General features: G+C 30.3%; 3 protein-coding genes across 10 annotated transcripts in view; 2 read left to right on the plus strand and 1 right to left on the minus strand.

Annotated features, from left to right (window-relative positions):
- LOC143906821 (phosphoserine aminotransferase) overlaps positions 1-5,969 on the minus strand; it is a 7,687-nt gene extending 1,718 nt beyond the window's left edge. The window contains exons 1-6 of the mRNA XM_077423100.1: positions 5,637-5,969; positions 4,259-4,389; positions 1,947-2,056; positions 1,709-1,870; positions 1,537-1,631; positions 739-908 (exon numbers count right to left, since the gene is read on the minus strand). Coding sequence (XP_077279226.1) covers positions 739-908; positions 1,537-1,631; positions 1,709-1,870; positions 1,947-2,056; positions 4,259-4,389; positions 5,637-5,699 — 731 coding nt within the window. The 5' untranslated portion in view covers positions 5,700-5,969. The remainder of the gene's footprint in view (positions 1-738; positions 909-1,536; positions 1,632-1,708; positions 1,871-1,946; positions 2,057-4,258; positions 4,390-5,636) is intronic.
- The window catches only part of Mesh1 (Metazoan SpoT homolog-1), a 20,588-nt gene extending 2,952 nt beyond the window's left edge, over positions 1-17,636 (plus strand). For 4 of the 6 annotated variants that reach the window (XM_077423106.1, XM_077423104.1, XM_077423105.1 and 1 more), the window contains one exon: positions 2,578-3,342. The gene's annotated coding sequence lies outside the window, so the exon portion shown is untranslated. Of the gene's footprint in view, positions 1-2,577; positions 3,343-13,430; positions 13,467-17,397 lie in introns of those variants that run through there. The other 2 variants (XM_077423102.1, XM_077423103.1) reach the window with 2 other exon arrangements.
- The window catches only part of LOC143906820 (pyruvate kinase), a 24,451-nt gene extending 1,257 nt beyond the window's left edge, over positions 1-23,194 (plus strand). Inside the window, exons 1-8 of one of the 3 annotated variants that reach the window (XM_077423097.1) lie at positions 8,681-8,838; positions 13,431-13,466; positions 17,398-17,742; positions 18,249-18,435; positions 18,692-19,213; positions 20,315-20,653; positions 21,054-21,210; positions 21,749-23,194. In XM_077423097.1, the coding sequence (XP_077279223.1) occupies positions 13,440-13,466; positions 17,398-17,742; positions 18,249-18,435; positions 18,692-19,213; positions 20,315-20,653; positions 21,054-21,210; positions 21,749-21,761 (1,590 nt within the window). In that variant the 5' untranslated portion in view covers positions 8,681-8,838; positions 13,431-13,439 and the 3' untranslated portion in view covers positions 21,762-23,194. Of the gene's footprint in view, positions 1-8,679; positions 8,839-13,430; positions 13,467-17,397; positions 17,743-18,248; positions 18,436-18,691; positions 19,214-20,314; positions 20,654-21,053; positions 21,211-21,748 lie in introns of those variants that run through there. The other 2 variants (XM_077423098.1, XM_077423099.1) reach the window with 2 other exon arrangements.
- Positions 23,195-25,154: the final 1,960 nt, after the last annotated feature.

Raw genomic sequence — 25,154 nt, forward strand, 5'->3', positions numbered from 1 at the left:
CCCATAAGTAATACGGGCTTTATAGATATTTTTGAAATAAAATTTAACATTTCAATTTTAATCTAAAATATATTTTAATTTTGCACAATGCTAAGCAACAGGCAATAGAAATAGGGAATAGGAACAGAATTTGCGACACGTTCGATTTTTATTTTCTATTGCCTGTACCTGACTAGTCACTAAGGCTACGGTCAACGTGACGCTACGAATGCTTCGAAGCATTCCTCTTCTCTTTTCTTTCAATGAAGAACGTCACGTTGACCGTAGCCTAAAAGCGCTATATAAAAGCAAATCACCGCCGAGATTGGTCAGGTACAGGCAATGGAGAATAGAAATCCAACGCATCGGAAATTCTGTTCCTATTGCCTGTTGTCTGGTATATATTGTGCAAGAACCTTTAATTTTAAATTTTTAATTCCCCGACTATAAACATTTTTCGATTTTGAATTAAAGAATAAATCAAGCTCTTTTTTGTATCGCATTATTTATGGAATGACCAATATATAGAGCATTATTTTTTAAATCATTTTTTTAGGAATAGTTGTAAGATGCAAAAAAAAAAAAACAAAAAAAATTGTTACATAATTTTTCCAGATGTATAAACTTCTAGATATAGGAATGTAGAATGTTTCGTTAATTTTTTTTAGGATCTATTTTTTATAGCCTTATAAAAAATGTTATTTATGTGTATTCTTCAGTCAGTTATTAATTATGACATCAGTAATCAATGACACTTACTGAAAGACGGGTGGAGTATTGTGCAGAGAATTATCATTCGCCATTATAGAAAAATTTAGTATCGTCGGACATATATCCATAGCACGACCGAGCATGTCATTTCGTACAATCACTAAAGTAACACCAGCTGGCCCAATGTTTTTTTGTGCACCCGCAAAAATTACTGCAAACTGAAAACATATATGTTTATAATAATTAATGTATTTGAGCGAACAGTTAATCTTGTGTTACTAAAATGAAAATATGTTACCGATGATTACCAAGATGAGATTTACTAAACTCCAGCTAATCTAAGTCATAATATGAAATTTATGAAATATTTTAATTAAGTATGCTATTTGGGGTGCTTGAATCCGTATTATATCAATAAAATTGTCAAAATCACTCTAAACTTTTATTTATTTTCTTAGATACAGAACAGTTATGTGTGAAAATAACACTATAATGTCCAAATAACACCTGAATTTGTTATAATCCGTTTTAGTAACACTAGATTAAAAGTTACCACAAATATATGTATATCACTTCAAAAATTCTTAATATTATTGACGAGGTGAGGTAATAAAAAGAAATCATACATGCCGATGCAAACAACAATTCATAACACAATTCATATCAATATATCTTAAGATACTCATATTTTTTTATAAGCCTGTTCGTTTTAGCTGAACTTCTTGCACGGTTCATCTTTCCTCTTTTTCTTTTCACGGAGAGAAAAAGAGAAAAGATGAACTGTAGAAGAAGTTTCACTAAAATAAACAGGCTTATTGCTAGCTTGGATGCTATACCTATACCTACTTTAGACACGTCAAAAGGTTTCGTAAGTATATTCGAAGACATATCAGCAACAAGTGGTATGCCATTTGTTTCTGGGATATAATCAAATTCGATTCCTGGAAACATATTTAAAATATATCAGTGTGATGTTAAAATAATATGACAAAAAAAAATTTCAAAGTGTTTTGTTTACCGTGCACAGTTTCATTGGCACAATAATAAACATATGATGCATTTGCATCCAAGTTCCAAGTGGAAGAATCCGGAATTTCTGTGTATTTTGTCACTTTAGGTAGTACCATGTTCACTTTTCCGTACTTAGCTGCTTCTTTTGCTGCTTTTGCAGACCACGAGCCTAAACAAATTTATGCCTTTTGGCTAGAAAATCTCAATGTTGCTACTTTATTGAACATTTAGAAATTATTTCTTACCAGTTATTAAATAATCCGCAGTGCCATTCATAATATTCATAGGAATTGCCGCAAAAAGTCCGGTACCGCCTCCTTGCATGAACAGGGTTTTATAGTTGTCAGGAATATTGCTTTAAAGAATAGAAATCACTTGTAAAAATAAAAAATTTACGAGAAAAGCTTCTATATACAGACTATACAATAGTGGCCAAATGTTTCCAGTCACAAAAATCTAAATGCATTAATTATTTTAAGGACAATTACTTCAACGATCATACATGACATAGGTATATAAATGATAAAGACAAATTAATAATATAACGATATCATATTTTTTATTAAAGAAGAATATAAACAACAAGAATTAGATAGGAATCTCTTTGGAAGCGGTAAGAAAGTATGTAAAGCGTCCTGTAGGAAAAAGATATAATGTCAGATACCTAATATCTGTAGTCAAACATGGTGGTGGCAATATTATGGTGTGGAACATTTTCTCTGCTGAAGGCGTCGGTCCGTTAGTTCAAATTAATGGAAAAATGGACTCACTACTGTATCGAGAGATACTGCAAAATAATTTGTTTAATTTTGCTACAGAAAAAATGCCTATAAATTGGATTCTTCAGTATGACAATGACCCGAAACATTGTTCTAGACTTGTAAAAGACTGGAAGACTGGCTCCTCCTGGCAACAATGTTCAAGTTATGAAGTGGCCTGCGCAATCATCGGACTTTAATATAAAAACTTTTAAAAAGAACTAAAACGTGCTGGGCCATTCCAACAAAACTGATTTGTATGAGTCACTGAAAATAGAATAGCATATTACTGGACTTTATAAACCGTCTTATAGAATCTATGACTACGTTTACACACACGGCGACTTATAATCCGGTTTTATAACTACCGCATACTAACCGATCCAAATTTTTTCTTTTTATCATAATGACCACTTAAATAGAAGCCATTTCATATTTTAAACATTTGAATATATATATATATATATATATATATATATATATATATATATATATATATATATATATATATATATATATACATATACATATACCTATACACACTAGAAATTAGATTTTAAGTATCGAAAAAAAGTTTTTTTTTAAACAATCATTATGATCAAAAGAAGAAAAATTTTTGATTGGATAGTATACGGTAGTTATTAAACCGAATTATAGCCGCCGTGTAAAAGTAGTCTATGTCTCGTCGGTGTGCAGCAGATTGCTTCGAAAGGAATACCGACAAAATGAAATAAACTTCATTTTCAATATGGAAAATTTTGTTAATATGAAATTTGTTGTAATTTTTCAATTATAAATGAACTGTCCGGCAAATTACTGTGTTTACTGTAAAACCTGTTATTTATATTTTTCTCCAATAAAAAATATGATATCGTATTATTAATTTGTCTTTATCATTTGCATATCTCATGTATGACTGTTGAAGTAATTGTTCTCAAAATAATTAATGCATTTAGATTTTTGTGACTGTTCGGAAACTTTTGGCCACTACTGTACATATATATAATCTATAATAGATTATATTATATATATATATATATATATATATATATATATATATATAAAACAAAGTCGGGTTAGTTACACCATTTACAACTCAAGAACGGCTGGACAGATTTTGAAAGTATTGTATATGAAATAGGGGTAGAATTTTCCGGAATAGCAGAATAACTATTAAAAAAAACGTTTTTCACGTAAAAAAAAAATTATTTCTAGAAAGATATCCAAATACATAGAAAAAATACATACAGGGAGGGAGCGAGGGAGAGAGGGGTGAGGGGGAGGGGGAGGGGTGAGAGAGAGAGAGAGAGAGAGAGAGAGAGAGAGAGAGAGAGAGAGAGAGAGCGGGAAGGAGGTTAGGCGGTACGAAGTTCGCTGGGTCAGCTAGTATATATATATATATATATATATATATATATATATATATATATAATACATATATATATATTAAAATGAATATAATCTACAGATTATAGACAAGAAGGCCAGATATAATTCATATTGCAATGATGAATATGATATTATTTTTATTTTGTAATATTAATAAACTCTAATGTAAAAAAATTTAGATTTAATTTTTTTTTATTTTATTTAAAAATTAACTTTGATTTGAATGTTTGAGAACATTAAAATTAGGGATAAGAACTTTGTAAGTTTTACATCAAGAGTCTTGCAAAAATTTATATATATTACGTTTATCGCGTTATATATTTTATTGTAATATATTGCAATGAATGGAATCACTTTTGAAATAAACGGCTTATGTCGAGTGATTTGACTTCGATTCTTAATTGACTCACAGGATGTCTCGCAGTGTAGCCTGTGCATCGTCGATAACTTTCTTAAAGTCATTCGATCGATGGCTTAGCTCAAGGATGCTGATTTGCGTGTTTCCATATGCGAGTAATTCCTCCTGTACTTTTTTCAGGACCTATAAATGACGAAGCATTCTCGATTAATTGATATATCTGTTAGTTCAATGAATGCGACTTATTCAAATTCCGTTATTTTATAATATAAAAATAGATTTAAAAACACAAAATGATCGTTTTGATAGCACAAAAATGTGACTGAAATGCATTTATTATACGTGCTTATTGCATAAAAATTTGAAGATTATTTATTTATGATAATAATGCGCGAAGAGACGGCTGTCTATTTTCATGGATCCGAAAATCATAGGTTGACTGTAAATCGCAGAAATGATTAATATTTCTTATGGAGAGCAGACTATAAAGTTATATAAATATCTTTTGCATATACATCTTTTAAAAAATTATTCTGACTATATGTAATATATATTACGTATGTACACATTTGAACGTATAAGTTGCAAAAAAATTAATTGGTATTACATGAAAGTAAGTTTAAATAAAATAAGTATTAACAGATTAACATCACAGGAACATTAATGTAAAAGCTATCTGCACATATTTACTGACAAGTCGTATCTTGAAAGAACATATCCTTTATAACTTGGCAATTGAGATCAATTAGATCAAATTACAACTTTTTTCTGCAATTACTCGCAACACATATATTATGTAGTAACAATAATCATAAATTTCTCCATACATATATTTATACTATACATATTGTTTTTTTAGTTTAGAATAGTTCTGATCTTATAATAATCTTATAATAAAATCTACTAACAGAATACGATAACAAATCCACTACAAAACTGAGCATAATGTCATTTCGTAATCACTTAAATGATACATGCCATTTTGATGGTTGCGAAATGATAGATTCTTTCTCCGTTCTACTGGCAATTTGTTGTCGGAATGTCGTCGAAGGGGGGGGGGAGAAGGAGGAGCAGAAGAAGGAGACAGACACTGCTGGCAGAATATAAGCTTAATGCGAACGTAGTTAATCTCAATCTACGTAATATTTTGTTTTATCTGTTTGCAAATTCCCGCTTGCTGCATTTTACTGGACTAGCTTATTCGTGAAAACATATGCTAAAAGAGTTATTGCATTTTATATGTAATGGATTGTTATATAAATTTTGATTTATACAAAATATTCATGCGGTTTTTTATAGGTTAAAAAAACATTTAAATTATTAAGAAAATTAATTTGATAAAATTAGTCATTTATTTTTGGAAAATAATTTTTCTTTTAACTTAAAAATTTTTATTTGCGTAATGCGAGTTGTAAAAAAGTTTAACATACCTCGTGCGGTAATTTAGCTGGGCCGGCGCCGAAATTGATTACTTTATGACTTTGATCGGTCATTATTATAACTTGCAATTGACGTACGGCGTGGCAGACAGCGCAAAGCAGACTGAAGTGGATAAGAGACAAACAAGTTGTACCAGGCAGCAATCGTTATCGCAGTTGACTCGTTCAATCCGTGGGGGGTCTTTTCAGATCTGTTATCTGAATTCCTCTATGTCTATGTATTTTCCTACTACAATCTTATCGAGATAGGTAAAATTTCTAACGCGAGAGACATGAGGCATCTACGTTGAGCGGTTTGTTTGTTTTACTTTTAAGCGATCGAATGTCGTACAGAGTGTTTCAAAACTATTTTTGGCCAAGATCTCATGGTCAACGTCAAAACACGTTCCAATACGTACGTACAGTGCGTTCCAATATGTACATACATAATCCTTGTAGCTTTGTATGGAATATTATACAGAGCGAAATTTGTTAAATTTATTACGAACATAATAAAAAAACTTTATTTATATAAAGTCAAGGAGAACCGATGTTCTTACTAATAAATCTTAATAGAAGTGTGTGGAGTTGAATTTTGATGAGGAAATTTAAAAATAGTGACTATAGTCATTTTATTTTTATGGGGGAATTTTAAAATAGTGACTATAGTCACTTATTTTAAAATTCGCTCAACACACTTCTATTAAGATTTATTAGTAAGATTATCGGTTCTCCTTGACTTTAAATGAAGTTTTTTTTATTATGTTCGTAATAAATTTAACAAATTTCACTCTGTATAATATTTCATACAAAGCCACAAGAATTATAGATTATTAGGTTAATATATTTGCAAACGAACATAATTTTCAACAAAGAAGAATTACGTAGTATAAGAAATTATATAGCGAAATTATATAGGATGTGCGCCTATGTTGATTAAAGATAAAAAAAATTAGACAATTATTTATAAGTTATTGCATGTACATATACCGCCTTATTTATCTAATACAAAAAATATATTTTATAAAATAAGAAAAGTATCTTATATTCAATACAATTATTTAAAAACATAATGTAAATAAATATAAGACTTAATTATCCAACAACTTATCAAAAATCGCTTTGCAGATCTCTGCACTATTTTGTAACTAGCATGTAAAAGTTGCACGTTGTTTACTGAGACGTTTGGGTCACATTGCAAAACACACACACATAATATATGCATGTTTATTTTCTTTTTTCATAGATATAAAATCTGTAAAACCATTAGTAATTTTTCGTGGCATCCTAAAAATTATGCTCAAACTAAATGGTATCTAACAAAACCTGGGGGAGTATGTTTTTAACCCCCCAGGATTTAGAAAATGCTAGGGTTACAAATCTGATAAACCTGGTACAAGGTTCAAGACTGTATCTCGAGACCTAGCAAAGAAAACGAGTGGGAAGGCACAGAGGATCAGCTAGATCTAGTGGCCGATAGGGACCTTGGTGGTACCTCCCACTTCTGTACTACTACTACTACTACTAAATGGTATCTAGCAAACACCAAATAACATATGCAACTTATGTTATAATTATAAGGGAAAATTCACACCTTGGCAGAAAGCAGAAAAGTAGAAGCCAATCAGAATTCGCGCTGGTAGTAAGCATACTACAGTATATATGCATGCACAGGGCTGCGTTCCAAAATTCACTCTAGTTAACTAAAATGCTACAGTGTACGTGACGTAAACTATAGATTTTAGTTACCCAGAGTGAATTTTGGAACGCAACCCAGTACATTCTGCTTACTACCAGCATGAGTTTTGCTACAGTTGGCTTCTGCTTTTCTGCTTTCTGCTATTCTGCCAAGGTGTGACAATTCTCCCTAACACTGTATATGTTAATATTGCATTTACATTTGCTGCGTTCAGCAGAATGTTTATTTTGAAAACTGTTGGAAGTTTTCTGAGCTCAGATTGGATTATTCTTTTAGATCTAGAGGAATAATCCAATCTGGGCTCAGAAAACTTCTAACAGTTGCAAAATAAACGTACCTACTGAACGTGGTCATTGCCTACGTATTATATCTTATAAATAAACGCAACCTTGATTATAATCGATGTGACAAGTACGAATACTGTCGCGCAATGAAAATTAGCCGGCAGAGTCATGGTGGAAGTAATAAGGTGTGCTTATGCGCACGTTTCTTGCAATATCCAATCACAGAACGTGACAGAAGTCCGCCATGTTTTTTTAATTTTGGTAGGAGATTCAAACGGAAACACACCGACACAAGAATCTGTTAGTATGAGTTCAAAATGGACGATTTTTGTCACGATGCGCAGAACAGACGAAAATGTGTCCGCAATACGAGCACACCTTATTACTTCCACCATGGGCAGAGTGAACTTGCCAGTAAGACCGGTAAAGTATTACTATATAGAGACGAAACTGAGAGCTGAGAGCGGCCTATAGAGTTCCTATTAAGAGATACCATTTTACTAGACTGCTTGAAACGCCCCTCGCACCCATTTTCAAAGTTGGGACTATTTCGCACGCCCATTTTTTGGAACTGCCGATAAAGGCTGCGTTCGGAAAGCGCGCTATTAGCGCTATTGCATCATTCTATCTTTATCGCTCATCAGGTGTAAAACAAGGATAAAATAAGCAAATAACACTAATAGCGTCTTCCCGAACGCACCCAAAGTCTTCACTTGATGCGTGTCCGTGCTACGTCCATTTTCTGCGCCCATAAGGGTGCATCCACATGGAGAAAGAAATAGCGGGACGGAATTAAACCTCGAGATTAGCCAATCAGAGCAATTTCGTTTTAGTTCCGTTCCGCTATTTCTCTCTCCATGGGAATGCAGCCCAACTTTTTCTCTAATGCGGAAACACGAAAAGTGAAAAGTTTAACTATCTCTTTATATTGGTGTTGAATAGAAAGAGACATATGAAATTTTTTACTTTTCACGTTTCGTCCTAGGGGAAAAGATACATGATCGTATCCCCATACATACCCCAGATTCCTCTCTGGTAATACGCATGATCAGAATCGCTAGGGAGTGGTGAGTAGTGACCTTCCGCGTCCTCAAAACGTCAGTTTATTACTCGCTATTGGATAGCTTGCTCCGTTGTCAGCTTCAGATTGTATCGTCGCTCGTCGATTTTTCGTTCACAACTCTATCTCCATTCTTGCTTCCCGTGCGTCTACCAGGCAAACGAGACAGAGGTAATCGTCACGTCTGATAACCTCATATTATATCATAGATTTTCTTTTATATCGATTCTCCGCTTTTGGAAACAGCCGAACTTTCGATAAGCGAACCGCAAGAGTCAAGATTTCAAGGTCGTCGAATTTTCAGGGAATTAATGTGGATAATGTTTTAAGTCACGGTCGAACTTTACATGCTGTCTTTCGACAGTACACGCGTGAACCAATATTATTAATTAATATGCTTCTTTGTTAATCTTGAGCTTAGATATAGTATTTGTCTCATAAGCAGCATAGACATAGTAAATGAGTGAAAGAATATCGTAAAGTTTTTTGAAGAAAAAAGTCAAATTTGTGATTCTTTGATGTATTTTGCAAATCAAAATAATCTTATATACTCCTATAATTCTCTTGTCATACATGTAGTTTTAAGGTCTTTGCACAATGCCAGGCAACAGGCAATAGGAACAGGAAATAACCAAAAATATGTTAATTACAACCTAAAAAATTCGAATGCTATGATTGATTAGCAACAGGCAATAGGCACAGCATTTTCAACGTGACGGAAACTCTGTGTCTATTCCCTGTGTAATTGTTTATTCTGCATTTATACATGACTTCTTATTTCTATTCTCTGTTCCCATAATTGCCTGTTGCCTAGCATTGTGCAAGGGCCTTTAGGGATATTGATTTTTTTAAACCTTTTATTTTAGTCCACATTTCTCAGATTGTGCTGTATATACAAATTAGAAAGGTTATTACCTCAAATTACCACAATGTTATTTTAAATTGTACTGCATAACATTTGAATTAGAAATCTGATCAGAAAATCAATAACAATTGGAAATTTTATTTAGCTTTATTTTATTTGTTAAAAACCTGATAAATGATAACATATATATATATATATATATATAAATTAATATTCAGTTACAAACTTATAATTAAATCAGTCTTTTGATTTTATTTGTATATTAATCTTTTTCTGTAAAAATTAAAAGTCTTTAATTAATTGTGTATAGGAAATCGAATAAATCTTGATACAATTGGCAAGGAAATTATTTTTCATGTAAAAAACAGATATAGAATAGATTTTTTAAATTGATTGCATAATTTTCGAGAAAAATTATTTTAAATATCAAAATAATAAAAAAAAAGTATAAAAGTGAAGATATATTTTTTTTAGTTAGAGTAGTTGACAAACGTTTTGTGTAACTTTAGAATTAATTTATAATTTTATTCAGTAAAAAATAAAGAAATAGATTTTATAGGATATATCTTCAAAATATAGACCCATATTTTTTGAACGCACTTTTATCGATAAATGCATTTATTTCTGAGATGTTATAACATATGTAACATGAACCATAGCATCTGAGAAATAAATGCGCGCATTTATTGATAAAAGTTCAGAATACGGGCAAGTCTTGTAAATGTGTAGAGAGGTCAAGATAGTCTTGTAAATTCAAAATAATTTTTTTTTTGTATTATTAGATATGCATAATGTGCTGAGAGATAATTTCTGTTTTGAGATTATGATTATCTCATAATATAGCATCCAGTACGTATAACTTAAGCTAAAGAGAGGGAAAGAGGAAACAAGATTAAAAGAAATAGTTGATAAGATCGCGAATTTTATTTTTGGCCACATATTTTTTAATCTCTTTTGCGAATTATTTTCTTTTTTTCTTTTATAAAGTAAAGAGGTTTATGTTTGAGTCTTAGCTGGGGTATTTTCCACGATATCTTTCACGATAAAATCGTATGTTTACGAAAATGTAAATTCAGTAGCATTAAATAGCAGTAATATTAAATTATAGATACATCAATTTAGTAATATGAGATTTCACTTACAATTTTGGCATAAAATACCACTTCAAGATTAAATAATAATCGGTGCGTGGTTCAAAATACAAAGCAAATGCATATAATTTACGAAATTATTATTAGGCACAAGTTTCCACCCAATGGCAGAAAATGTCAATTTATTTCTGTCATATACATAGTAGTCACTATTTTAATAGAACTTATATTTTTCATTTTCTTTAATAATAGATAGAAACAGAAATATGATGAATATACCTATATATTATATAGATATATATTTAAATAAAACCTTTCTGATCATGGAACCAATAGTCAATCAAAATTTTGAACTATTAGTTGTATGATTAAAAACATCTTATATTTCTTTACTTTCTTTTCAACGTATTTACTCTCTCTGTTTATTCGATATAAATAGATAATTTACTTTATTAAATTGTTATATTTTTGAAATATTGTTTGAAGAAATCTAGTATATTATTTCTAAAAAATATTTGATTTTAATTTGTTTAACCATGATACACACAAAAATATCAATAGAGATGTCAATAACACACAGCTAGAGATACAAGTACATTGTTATATATTTGGAGGATGGGAATAAATTCTCTGTATTGACTTTAATGCTGTATGAGATCTTGATTTCTAATAACTTTCGAGAATTTTTTAGACATTTATTATTTAAAAATTATTTTATATAAGAATATTTTATATGAGAATAGAGATTTTTTTATTTACACATACATTTTATCGGTGTAAAAATTTATGTCGACGCTATACTAGCAATCGTCGTGAAGACCTAAACACAATACAAAGGTATAAGCAATAGGAACAAGGAATAAGACAGGCAACAGAAATAACCACATTTCAACTTACAAAAAATTGTGTATCAATGAAATATGAAACGGCAATAGGAACAGAATTTCCGACGCGTTTAGATTTCTATTCTCTATTGCCTGTATCTGACTAATTACAGTGACTCAGTTTTATTATAAGTTGAAATGTGGTTATTTCTGTTGCCTGCCTTATATTCCCTGTTCTTATTGCCTGTATTTTTGTATTGTATTCAGGCCTTGACGCGATTGACACTGATTGGAATTATGTAAGTCAAGCTTGAAATGGCGCTATTACGTATATCAGCTGATTACTTGTAGAGACACATACTGATGCATGCTCTGAATGAAAACCAAACGTGATATCACATGAATGGGAGAGTGCAAGAAGCATATCGTTATTGATACTTATCTATAGACGTTACATATCGACAATTGAATATAGTGAGTAGTGTATAATACAATAGGAACTTTTTAAATATTTTCATATTTTTATCGAAAAAAGAAATATTAATTAATTAATTAATTAATTAATTCTGACATAATGATTTTATAAAAATTATGATTATAATAAAATATTGAAATTCCGGTAACAGAATATCATATCAGATATTTAAAATTCGAGTTTTTTTTTGCAAAAATTGCAAATATATGAGTATATGTTTATAATTATAAAGCATATTTATGTATTTGATTGAATATTTCATACTAAATTTTGTACGTATTTCAAAGAATTTCATTTGAATAGATAAACTCCAAAAAAGTAGAAATCCCATATGCATGCATTTAAATATTTATATCGTGCATTCTGAATAATTCTTAAAAATATTTAGGAATCTCGTGATTGGAAAACTATCGATCCTTTACACCATATACGAATGTATAGGTGTAATAGTATAATGAAAAATTGTTTCATATAAAAACATATAAATATATACAATTATATATAAAATATGTAATTAAATATAAGAATACTATAACGAAAATTATCTTACATGATTTTAAACATTAGACATGGTTTAATTAATCTATTCGAAATTTGTTTCTTTTTATTTATTTGTGAAAATTTTGTAGAATATGGTATTTAATAGTGTAGAACTAACAATGAGAAAAACTTAAAATTATTATAGACGCGCGCGTGTTTAAGATTTTATTTACAGCAAGATATATGGAAGAGATATACATATATATATATATATATAGGCATTTTTTCATATTGTGAGTAAACATTTGTATATGTTTATATATAATTAATTTAATATTTACTTCCTATAAAATATAATTTAATAATTTCAAGTATTATTTTAATTATTATAATTATTTAATATTTTGTATAGTAAAATAAGTAAAACATCACAATTTAAAATTATATTATTCGTAATAAAAATTGTGATGCGATTCACGATAGGTATTACGTCGCAATCGCGATGTAAAGTTTTGTAAATCGCACATCTCTATAATTAGCATATAAAAAATATACGCATCTTTCTAAAGATCCGTCCTGAATATAGGGCAAAATAGTTTCATGCCATTTATTCGATCAGTTTCTTTTCTCGCGGTCTACGAAAATTATTTCGGCAAGCACCGGACACGATAGATGTCCTATTTGCCTCCGGTAGAGGATCCTATTTTCGGATTCCCCCCCCCCTCCGGGTTATCGTGAACTTCTCGCATGTTCTGGCCGTCGCCGTTGATCACCCGATGCACTGCACCGGTATTGTCTTTGATTTTTCATTCCGTATCCGTCCGCTGTATCGATACTTCCGAGTGTCATCGACGACAGCAACGGTGACGGTGACGACGCCGTGTACCTCATCATGCCTCGTCGGCGTCGGCGATGCCGGATCGCCACAGGCGCGCGCGACTGCTGCGATACGGAAGAGTCGTCGTAGCGGTGTCACCGCAAACGCATCACCGTTACTAATATCAGTCTTCCGTTTTTTCTTTACGCAGCCTGCCAAAATGGTTTGGATTACCGTCGATGATCAGGTACCGTCGTTGTATGATCGTGCTCGATCTTTTTGCTTTTGCTACGATTTGTTCAAGTTTAGATTAACTCTTAATTAAGATTATAATTTCGGTGAATTTGGATAGTTTCTAATTAAAAGTGGAAGGCTATCTGAACGTGAAAGGATCTTGATATTAATTTATGATATTGGAAACAATTTTTTTTGTATTTGCAGCACAAAAGTATTTATTTCACCGAAATTTTAATGGCTTTGATGTGTATCTTATTCTTTTTCCACTGCTTGGATTTTTTTGTTTACGCATGCACACGTGTTTAAACGAATGAGTTAATATATTCGCATCGTATTTTAACAATTTGCATATAAAAAATACGATGCATATAAAAAATGTATATGTTGTGGTAAAATATCCTGGCAAAAAATTTTTTGTATAAAAAAATTATATATAAGTATCTATGTATAAAATATGTCTATATATTGTATGTTTTCTTTTTCTTGTATAAATTTCTGTCCCTATGTAGAAAAAATAATAAGAATAATTGAAAATTAATTAGAATAATAACTTTTGTATTGTTTTTCTTACAAAAATAAAATTGTGATTGAATTATACAATATTCTATATGTAATTATATTGTATATACATTATTACATTTATATATGGCTATATATGGATAATTTTTTCTCATTTCTTTAAATTTTACTTTTTTGTAAAACAATGCGAAAATTGTCCTCTTATTAAATTTTTAATTCTCATTATTTTTCTTATACATACAGAGATTATATGAGAAGAAGCAAGTATACATGAACATATATATGAACATATATTTATAAACATATATTACACACATATATATATTTATATATGTTTTTAAATAAAAAAATTTTACTGAAATACTATTGTATGTTACAACATATATCGTATTTAACATCGACTTAGTTTTTGATAGTGTAGATAGTGTAGATAGAAAATGCGTGTAGGTAAATAATTGCATGTAATGTGTAAATTGATTGTATGGATGTGTGTAAATTAATTGATGAATTAATTGCTAAGTTAATTTTGTTTCTGGTTATACGATACGTGCGAATGTGTAGCGTTCGAAATGGAATTGTGGATCTAATTTCCGTACGTTATTTTATGCAGTACACTTCGAACCTTATGCAATTGCACAGAATAAGAACTGACGATTAGTCTTCTTTTTTTTCTCTCTGTAGCATTGCCAGTCTTTCAGTTATGAAATAAAAACTGTTGATTAAAAAAGATGTTTAAAATATCTTTCTTCATATAGGTAGAAGGTAGGATTAGTCGATAATCATGATTACTGTTTTTGTCGTCAATTATCAATATTTATAAATTCATACTTAAAAAGAAAATTATTTATGATACTTAATAAATCACAGTTTTGCATGAAAAGTAGACGTAACAGAGTGTTTTTATTTTTAAATGACATTTTGTAGTAGCATGGAAAACTACATTGTGTATAATAGGTAGATATATAATAGGTATTATAATGGTATAAAATAGTGTAAAGTGGATGGTATACTGTTACAGTTTACACACTTTGTTATTCTATTCTATTGTAAATGAAATAATCATACGATATCAGATTTTATGTTATTTTTGTAATGTTTTCTTAATAGTTATAATTAATTTTGTAACTATTTGCGATCATAGTGCTATGGTAATATCGATATTAATAATATATATATTAGAATTAGATAATAGAAATATATTGTTCTCATAGCATCTAAAGTTTGCTGTAGGTACATTATATTACGAGCTGGAGTTCCGCGCATTGCAATTCGCAATTAATATCATTTATAGTATGAGACTATTTGAGCATTATACATCTGCGCAGCGTGCTAAAAGCGATTCTAGAAGCAGTGCAGTAAACGGCGTAGAATTGTGTCACCTTGCTAAGCGTTTGCTCAGTGTGGAAGTGAAGCGATAAATGAATGCATGCGTATACACACACACACACATAGAGTGGCCCAACAAACATTTTTCACCCTATTTTTTTGTAACCGATTAATTTGTGCGAAATATATCGATAATGCATCTTTTGTATGGAGTTATAGAGATCTTATATGGAATCCGATTAGTGGTAGAAATTTTATTTTATCAGGTAGCAAAAAGAAAAAGATTTAACAAAAAAAAAAATCAAATGACCTTGTAAGCCATTTTATCGGATCTTTTTCAAAAGATAGTCGATAAATATACTATATAGAATAACGCCGGAAATGTTTCAAAATGTACGCAACAACTACATTATTATTATATGGAGACTTTAGGTGGAGGCATTTCGAACATTCATTAAAAGCAAATTTTTCTGTAAAGTTTGAACTTTCAATTTTTAATACCTAAGAAACTAGACTTACTAACGCAATTTTCAATTTTTTAATACCTTGACTTTCAAACACTCGCCCAAATAAAAAACAAAATACAGTTGTAAAAGAGAATTAAAAGACTTTTAAATAATTTAAACGATGTGTCACTTGGCTTCTGTCACGATTTATGATTTTCGAAGAAGTTATACCCTAATCAAAGGATGAGACAGCATGGTTGTATCTATTCCAATTATATAATGCCCTTAAAAACATAATTGACATGTCTATATATTTCGCACAAATCAGTCTGCGAGAAAAGGCATGGAGTGGAAAGTTTTTGTTGATGACTGTATATAGCATGATATCATATATGTATATCGTGATAAATTTATTAGTCTTATATTTGTTTCTTTTTGTTTTTTTCTTATGCATATATCGATACTTGATACATACATCAAAAAAATTTATAAGTTAGATATTTTGTAATTGAAACTGTTTTATAAATTTGGGAAAAAATTTGTCATATGTAATTATATGTATGTGAAACATGTTTAAATCTTTTTCTTATTATTTTACTAAATAAACCATGTAAAATACTTAGTATGTAATATGATTCCACAGCTATTCTTCCATGACGTCATCCTTCTGACGAATTGAATTTATCTGTCTTTTATCTGTATGATACTGATATGAATCTTATTCTCTGCTTGTTAGCTTTTTCGAGATTAAAATAATATTGTCGCAAAAATTATGATGCAGTCAAAACGTCTGTCTAGCATTGCAGACGAACGAAAATATTTATTATTATGTCATTGACATAGACCAGACTTAAACATGAAATTATACTTTAAATACCAAATATAATTTTTTGGATTTGAATTTTTCCTAATTAGTTGAAGTTTGTAAGAAATGAAAAAATGTAATAATAGAAGAATCTCAAATGAATTCAAATGTTTATTGATTTTTGGTAAATGTAAGTATTTTTTGAGGATTTAACACCTCTCTAGCATGAAATGTAAAGTATAAACGTATTCACGTCATCATGAAATGTGAATGTTATTTCTTTCGCGATCTGTTATCTTCCGTCGCGATCAATTATTTTCCGTCTATAAAAGGCGTCTATTTTTGCCACTCTATATATTTGCAGCCAGAAGCTACGGTGCTTCGGAGTGTAAGAAGCACGTCTGTGCCGCAACTATTTTTGCTGTACATTTATATGTTCTATTTGTGATAACCTATCTATGAGATGAGAAGGTCACAACTATATTAATTAATTCATCAATGTAGTGATCGAAAGCGTTCTAAAGAAGTAATGTGGATCGCCGACTCACATGCATTTCCTTGGTTTTATTTTGTTGACAATAAGCTTTTTTTTTATGCATGTTAAATTTATTAATCACATCTTTCTATTGATGTTATTTATCATTTTGATTATTAATGTATTGACGTAATTAGTTTATAAATCTCTACTTATGAACTACGATGCGCTGTGAATAACGCATACTCAAAATCAAGTCCAAGTCATGTTAAATTTTCTATAATATTTTTTTACATCTAGCCGACAATTAACAATCTTCTAGTTTTATCTTTAGTCCGAATTTCTTCTGACCTCATTGAATTTTTTACAGATGGCTGACAAGCAAAACACCCAGGCGTTATACGCCCAAAGTCAATTGGATCACATGTGCGCTTTGGATATCGACAGTCGAGTATCCTTCGTCCGTTTATCTGGTATTATTTGTACAATTGGACCCGCATCCAGATCTGTGGAGATCTTGGAGAAGATGATAGAGACAGGGATGAACATTGCCCGATTGAACTTCTCTCACGGATCCCACGAATATCATGCTGAGACCATCACCAATGTTCGCCAGGCGCAAAAAAATTTGACTACTCGCGCTGGTATTAACATTCCTGTTGCTATCGCTCTCGACACGAAGGGCCCTGAAATCCGTACCGGTCTTCTAGAAGGCGTACGTGGTTAATATATCATAGAGTCTCTCTAATCAGAGTCTGGCTAACCTGACAGTTTTGGCAAAATTCTGCGAGAGAAGGATATATATTCATAACGCTTTTTCTTTCTCTCTTATATCTTTTTCACTTTCTGTTTCTCTTGAATTTGCCAAGAAATGGCGAACCAATCAAAAGTTGCTACCATATGGGCAGACTCTGATTATAGAGAGACTGTAATGGCCAGTCTACAATGGAGTCGTTAGTCAGATGAAGAAATATTCATAAGCGTATCGTAAGGCAATCGCAAGTCTGTAATCGGTGATCGTAAGAGATGGCATTTGGCTAATCGCTTACGATAGTCGATTACAGACTTCCGATCGCCTTACGATACGTTTTGACTTTTTCCGACTCTCTTCCGACATCTGACTATAACGACTATCGACTCATTATAGACTGGCCATAATACATCTAAAATACAAAACTTTAGTGTGATGGATAATATTTAAAAATCTTATCGTTTTAATAGGGTGGTTCGGCTGAAGTTGAATTGGTTAAAGGCCAAACTTTTAAACTGTCCACGGATAAGGCATATATGGAGAAAGGGAATGCTCAGGTTATTTATGTTGACTACGAAAATATCTCCAAGGTATTAAAGGCAGGGAATCGTGTATTTGTGGATGATGGCTTGATTTCTCTCATTGTTACTGCTGTCAGTAAGTATCATTCATATGTATTTTTCTCCTTCTCTCCCTCCTTCTTTCTATGCGTATATGCTTGCGTGCATACGTGTGTAAAATAAATTACTATTAAAATTATTTTTTATTTTTTAATGTATGAAATAGTATTGATAATTTTAGCTTAAAGCTACAATTTTGATCTACTATTATATGTATCTCGATAATGAGAAATATCAATATAACGATGGAAAATATTATAAAGAATGTTATCTGATTTATCTTATTTTTTTAGGTCCCAATTTAATCTCAACAACCGTTGAAAATGGTGGTACGTTAGGCTCTCGCAAAGGTGTAAATTTGCCGGGAGTGCCGGTGGATCTTCCAGCAGTATCAGAAAAAGACAAATCTGATCTTCAGTTTGGTATTGAACAAGACGTCGACATGATATTTGCCTCTTTTATTAGAAATGCTGCTGCATTAACTGAGATCCGTGACATTCTTGGTGAAAAGGGTAAAAACATCAAAATTATATCGAAGATCGAGAACCAACAAGGTATGACGAATCTTGACGAGATTATCGATGCATCTGATGGCATCATGGTAGCACGTGGTGACTTGGGAATAGAAATACCACCGCATAAGGTATTTCTAGCACAGAAGTGTATGATTAGCAGATGTAACAAAGTTGGCAAGCCAGTAATTTGCGCCACGCAAATGTTGGAGTCTATGGTGAAAAAACCACGTGCCACGAGAGCCGAAACTTCAGATGTTGCTAATGCTATTCTCGATGGTGCTGATTGCGTTATGTTGTCAGGTAATTTATTTTTATATATTGATATTAGAAAAATTAAGGATAGAGTAAAATGATAAAATAATAGGTAGAATATGAGAAATAAAAAATAAAAGCATACACATATAAAAACATGTAAAAAATAAAAGAAAAAGAGAAGAAAGACATATAATACGAAAATAAGTTGGAAATACATGTGACTAAAAATGAAGACCATAAGCTTCATATTAAGGGGACCATCTGGTTTGGAGTGCTAAAAAATAACGATTTATATATATTTTTTTGTGGAAAAAAACAATGCTTTATTGATTTCATGTTTGTACACATATTTTATTTATACGTTATAGAATATCCATTTTTATCTATAAATTTTGATCTACAAAAAGAAACATAAAATTGTCGAGATATCTACATGGGCAGTAGATGTGCTCATATCTACTGATTTTGTGAAATTGCAGAGTCAAAACAAGTCATTTGAAATAAAGAAGAAGTTTATTTGTGATTAATGATAAACGCATATGCTAAACTTATTAAAATTATAAAAAGTTGTGAATTGATAAAAATATGCCAATATGAAAAAAAGTTTATTTTTGTACCATTATTTTTCCCATTAAATTGTCAAAGAAAAATATTTTTCAAAAATTTATTCTTTTGTTAGGGGTATAAAATAGTTATAATTTCAATATATTAAAAGCCCTAATCATTGCATTGAGCCGTTTTTTCTCTACATTATCCAGCAATTTGACAAGATCAATGTAGACACGTCTATTGCCTGTGTAGATAATTTTATGTTATTTTTGTATATTAAAAGTCATGATATTCTATAAAGATATTCTATAAAGTATAAATAAAATACGTAGAAACATGATAGCGCTCACCGGTTAAAAAAAGTATAAAAATTGTTATTTGTTAGCGCTCCAAACCAAGTGGTCCTCTTAAGTGTATATTAAGTGCATATTAAATGTAAATAGTGTAAATATTGTAAAAATGCATTCTAATATGATTAGTTGAAACTGAAATTTAACAGATATAAATTAATGTTTATTTATAGTATATATTGATTAAGTATTGGCATATTGTTTATTATCGAATGATAATATAAATTTCGTCTGGTTGCAATTTTAGGTGAAACGGCAAAAGGAGACTATCCTTTAGAATGTGTGCACACAATGGCCAACCTTTGTAAGGAAGCGGAAGCTGCGATCTGGCAGAACCAAATCTTCCATGATCTTAGGAGCAAAGCTCTGCCGCCTATTGATGCTACGCATGCTATTGCCATTGCATCTGTAGAAGCATCTGTTAAATGTTTGGCTAGTGCTATCATTGTTATTACAACATCTGGTAGATCCGCACATTTAATTGCGAAATATAGGCCTCGATCTCCCATTATTGCGGTTACCAGATTTCATCAAGTTGCTCGACAAGCGCATTTGTATCGCGGAATATTACCATTGTACTATGAAGGTATGATATCAATAATTATTTAATGTTTATTTTACAGTGTTATATGGAAATAATCTGAAACTTATATACTATGACATGTATTGACTTATAAATAAGAGTATATGGAGGGGTAAAAACCATAGTGGTGTAAGTCAAATTTCTTAAAATATTGATTCGCGTACACATAGATGCAATCTATACAATATATAAATTGCATCTATGTACCCCTCCATATAAACTCAGAAGGTAATTATGTTGAACTTGAATATGCATTCTTTCTAACGAACATTAACAAGATTTGTTTTATAAAAAAAAAAAATAAAAAAAAAATAAAAAAAAATAAAAAAAAAATATATATATATATGACATAATATATGTGTATATGCGTGTTATATTTAACACTATAACCTTTATTACACAGGAGCACCATTGGCCGATTGGGTGAAGGATGTGGACGTGCGTGTACAATACGGATTAAATTTCGGCAAAAGTCGTGGTTTTATCAAAACTGGTGATTCCGTTGTAGTTGTGACAGGATGGCGGCAGGGCTCGGGCTTCACGAATACACTTCGTATCGTGTATGTAGAACGTGAATTTATTAGAGAAGACCCTGCATGCACAGTTTATAGTGACACCGATTCTTATGATGATCTCTTTTGAATGTTGCATGATACTCTGATGACATCTCATGTATTTCAACATCTCTTAATTTGCTTTAACAATAATATATAATTATACAGAATATTCATTAAATATTATCATCAAGTTGTGTGTACACTTACGATAATTAAAATAAATAAAACCTGAAGTCCATTAATGTAATTACATGTAATTGTTTTCATATTATGACAGAAATATACTTTATATATAAGTAGTAGAGATAGATATATATTGTGAACAGTACTTATAGTATATTTTATTTAAATATATGTCATTTTTATAAGAACCGAGGTGATTCTAATATTATTTGTGTTTCAGCATATATTGTCTTCTTAAGATATAATTTGTGAAATTAATTCAAGTACAGTTATTCGCTTACTGTACTATCAATATTGTAGTCATATTTTTGGCAAAAACATGTGATTATTTATGTTAATTAATGTTTTCTATTTTCAGGTCTGTTGATTAAACTTGCATTGTACTGGAAAGTTATAAGAAGCATAGTCTTCGTGGATGTAGATGTAATGTAAGAAATTACAGAGTAATATTTAAACATGTATGTAACTATATGATTGCCCATTAAATACAGTCAAATGATACACTAATCTAATAGTAAACCTAGTATTATTTTATCGTTGAAATATATAAATACGATGCTTAGAGAAACAAAAAATAGGAATACAAGCATACATGCACGCACACGATACAAGCGCGCGCGTATGCATGCACGCACGAACGTGTGCATGCACATAGGTGCTATTTTAATTGCATATCTCAAAAACCTCAAAAACAAGATATTCTTGAAAAAATAATAAAAATTCTTAAAATATGAAATAAAAATTTTATGGTTTGGAGAAGGAAAAAGATAAACTTGAATTTCTCAAAAGCAGCATTTTTCAAAGTCATTTTAATATTGATCATGTTTTCATAAATAGAAATGCATAATTTTTATTCAAGCATTTGCTAAAACATGGAATTTTACGTTAAAATTGTATCAATTATTATATACAATAACGATATTTATTTGTAATATCAAGACGCGCATTGTCTGATTAAGTAAACAGTAATACTTGTTAAATTTCTCGTAAACTATGAATTTGGACCACGGTCTTACATACTATAACTATTACTTACATATGTAAGACCGTGATTTGGACTATACATGTCTTACATAATTTTTACGTAAAAATTGATAAATGTCAAGATCAAGAGCGATCTCAACGACGTTCATTGACTTTGACATGTATTGTCAAGAACTTGGCTCTGACTAACTTGCAAAAAGTTTTAGCCGTTGCTCGTTGTTTATTACAAAGTTATTAACAAATATAAATGAGAAATATAACAGTTTGTGTCAATGCTAAGGGAAGTAATTTGTTGATATGTGTATACTGTCTAGACACGCACATATTAGTAAATTAATTCCCTTAGTACTGACACAAACTATTATACTTCTTAAACTATTTTGTTTGTAACTTTTTAATAAACAACGGCTAAAATTTTTTGCAAGTTAGTTAGCTATGTACTTGACAATATGTTGGTCATTGAAATTGCCCTTAACTTTGTCATTTTTACTGTAAAATTTTATGCTCTATCGAACGCGTAAATAAAAATTATACATTTGCATAAAAAAACGGCCACTTTTGAGAAGTTTAAAATCATATTTTTTCTTCCTTTGGATGAAAAGAAAAAGAATGTCTTATTTTTCGGATTTTAGAATTTCAAATGGGACACACAAACAACCTCCCTCCCGCCACATACACACACAGTTATATAAACAATTCAATGATCAACTCGTATATGTATAATGAATAGATAAATAATTCTAGGATTATTAACAGAAAATAAATTCTCGAGTATTGAATCTTCATGTTTCTGTATAGAAATAAAGATCTTTATTTTGCATTACTGTATGTTTATAATTACCACTTCATAATTTATAATATAAATTTGTAATGTTATAAATTTAGTTTTTAGGAAACGTATTTTTATTCAGCATATGGATAAAATTCTTAAAATTTTAAGTACTATAGAATTCTAAAAAACGTACAGAAAACGTAAATCATTGATATTGATGCTTTTCCATATGAAATTGATTTCTTCCGGTCATACGCATTGCTGATATCCGTTCATTGTGTTTGTCAAGTTCGTCTCTCACACAACATGGTTTCGGCAAAGCTGCGTATAGTATATTTGTGTCAAAAATAAAATATTACTAATATGATTACATATAATCTTTCAACGGGCACCTGATTTTTTTTTTGCATAAATGGTCACCTAGGATAATTTTTACAGCCTAATTAAAAGTTATTGTTATTAATTGCATATTGGATATTTTTGATTGTTCTATAATATATTAGTATTTGAGAACATTATATATATATATATATATATATATATATATATATATATATAAATTTACTCAATATTTTCTGAAAAAATAACGAGGAACCAAAAAAATATTTAAAAAACAAAAGAAGCGCACACACTAACAATAAGCGGCTTATACATATAAAACAGTATTTCTAAAAAAAATGAAGATATTAATTAATAAAACGCTTTTGTATTGCGGATTTTTTATGGGATTGCATATTTAAAGGTTCGTAAAAAGAATAGTTATTAGAAAAAAATAAAAATATAACCATCTAGAGTTCCTATATAAGAGTCTGGACAATCCTCTATTCTACTTTTCAACGAATGTGCAACACCATGGCGGAACAAATTACATATACCCTTGCGCCGTTATATTTCATATCGGCGGGGGCGTTTGAAGCAAAATAGCTTGATGGCGGCGAGTTCATTGAAAATTTTTCTTTGTTTGACGACGACGGAATCGGCGGCGGCGGCGAACGGCGGCGTTAGTACATTTTTTTAAATCCCTCTGATTTAAGATAAAGTTTAATTTTAACTTTTGATAAATAATATGAAAGCAAAAATAGCATAAATAATACATAGTTATATACATATTATATTAAGATTTTCAGAATATAAAATACATATAGCTTGTTTTTAAAATACGATCACTTTATTAGCATTACTAATGTCTTTCCTTACAACAAAATAAAATAAAATTTATCTTAAAATGTTATTATTACTGACCATCATACGTAACAAAAATAAAATGTAATTCACTGTATAATCATCAGACTTTCTTACTTTTATTAAATATTTCCTCATATTATATATATATAAAAATTGTATAAATAATATGAATAATATAACTTATATGTATTTTACTATCTTTAAATCTTTTAATATAATTTGAAATTATCGTGAATAAATAATATTTTATTAGCTTTTGATGGTTTTAATGCAGAACGTTTTGCTGTAATAAGTAAACCTGTAAAAGAAAACGCATGTTTAGATGCTGAACTTGTAATTGGTCTGGCATAAATGCAGCATACCAATTTGTACAAATTCGGCAGCGACAACATCATTTTATTCCACCATTATATAAAGAATCTTCGATAGATTTTGATATATGTAAATACTTTTTAGCTTCGACAAGAATAGGATCTTCAGGAGGAATAATGTACGTATGTTTCGCAGCCAACTCCAATCGTAATTTTTTAACTCCAAGAAGCTGACACGGCTTATTAGAATAATATGCTTCTTTATTAGCCTATTGTAAAAAAGTAAAACTAAACATGGAAATCTAACTTATATATATCATAAAAATAATAATCTTCTTATATTTAGTGATTAATATAGAAGCTGTTGCAAATACACGCACTATGTAAAACTTATATATAGGCTTAATTACAAAATTAAGCGGATTAAGCTTTTTTTTTCGAGGAGAAATCCATACGGATACCCCCGCCCTTTGGGCGGGGCGGGCGGTTATGTCGGGCTCTCACCGACTAAA

This window comes from Temnothorax americanus, unplaced genomic scaffold (assembly GCF_048541705.1).
Source record: "Temnothorax americanus isolate GAGA-0224 unplaced genomic scaffold, ASM4854170v1 Scaffold76, whole genome shotgun sequence".
Taxonomy (NCBI): Eukaryota; Metazoa; Arthropoda; class Insecta; order Hymenoptera; family Formicidae; genus Temnothorax; species Temnothorax americanus.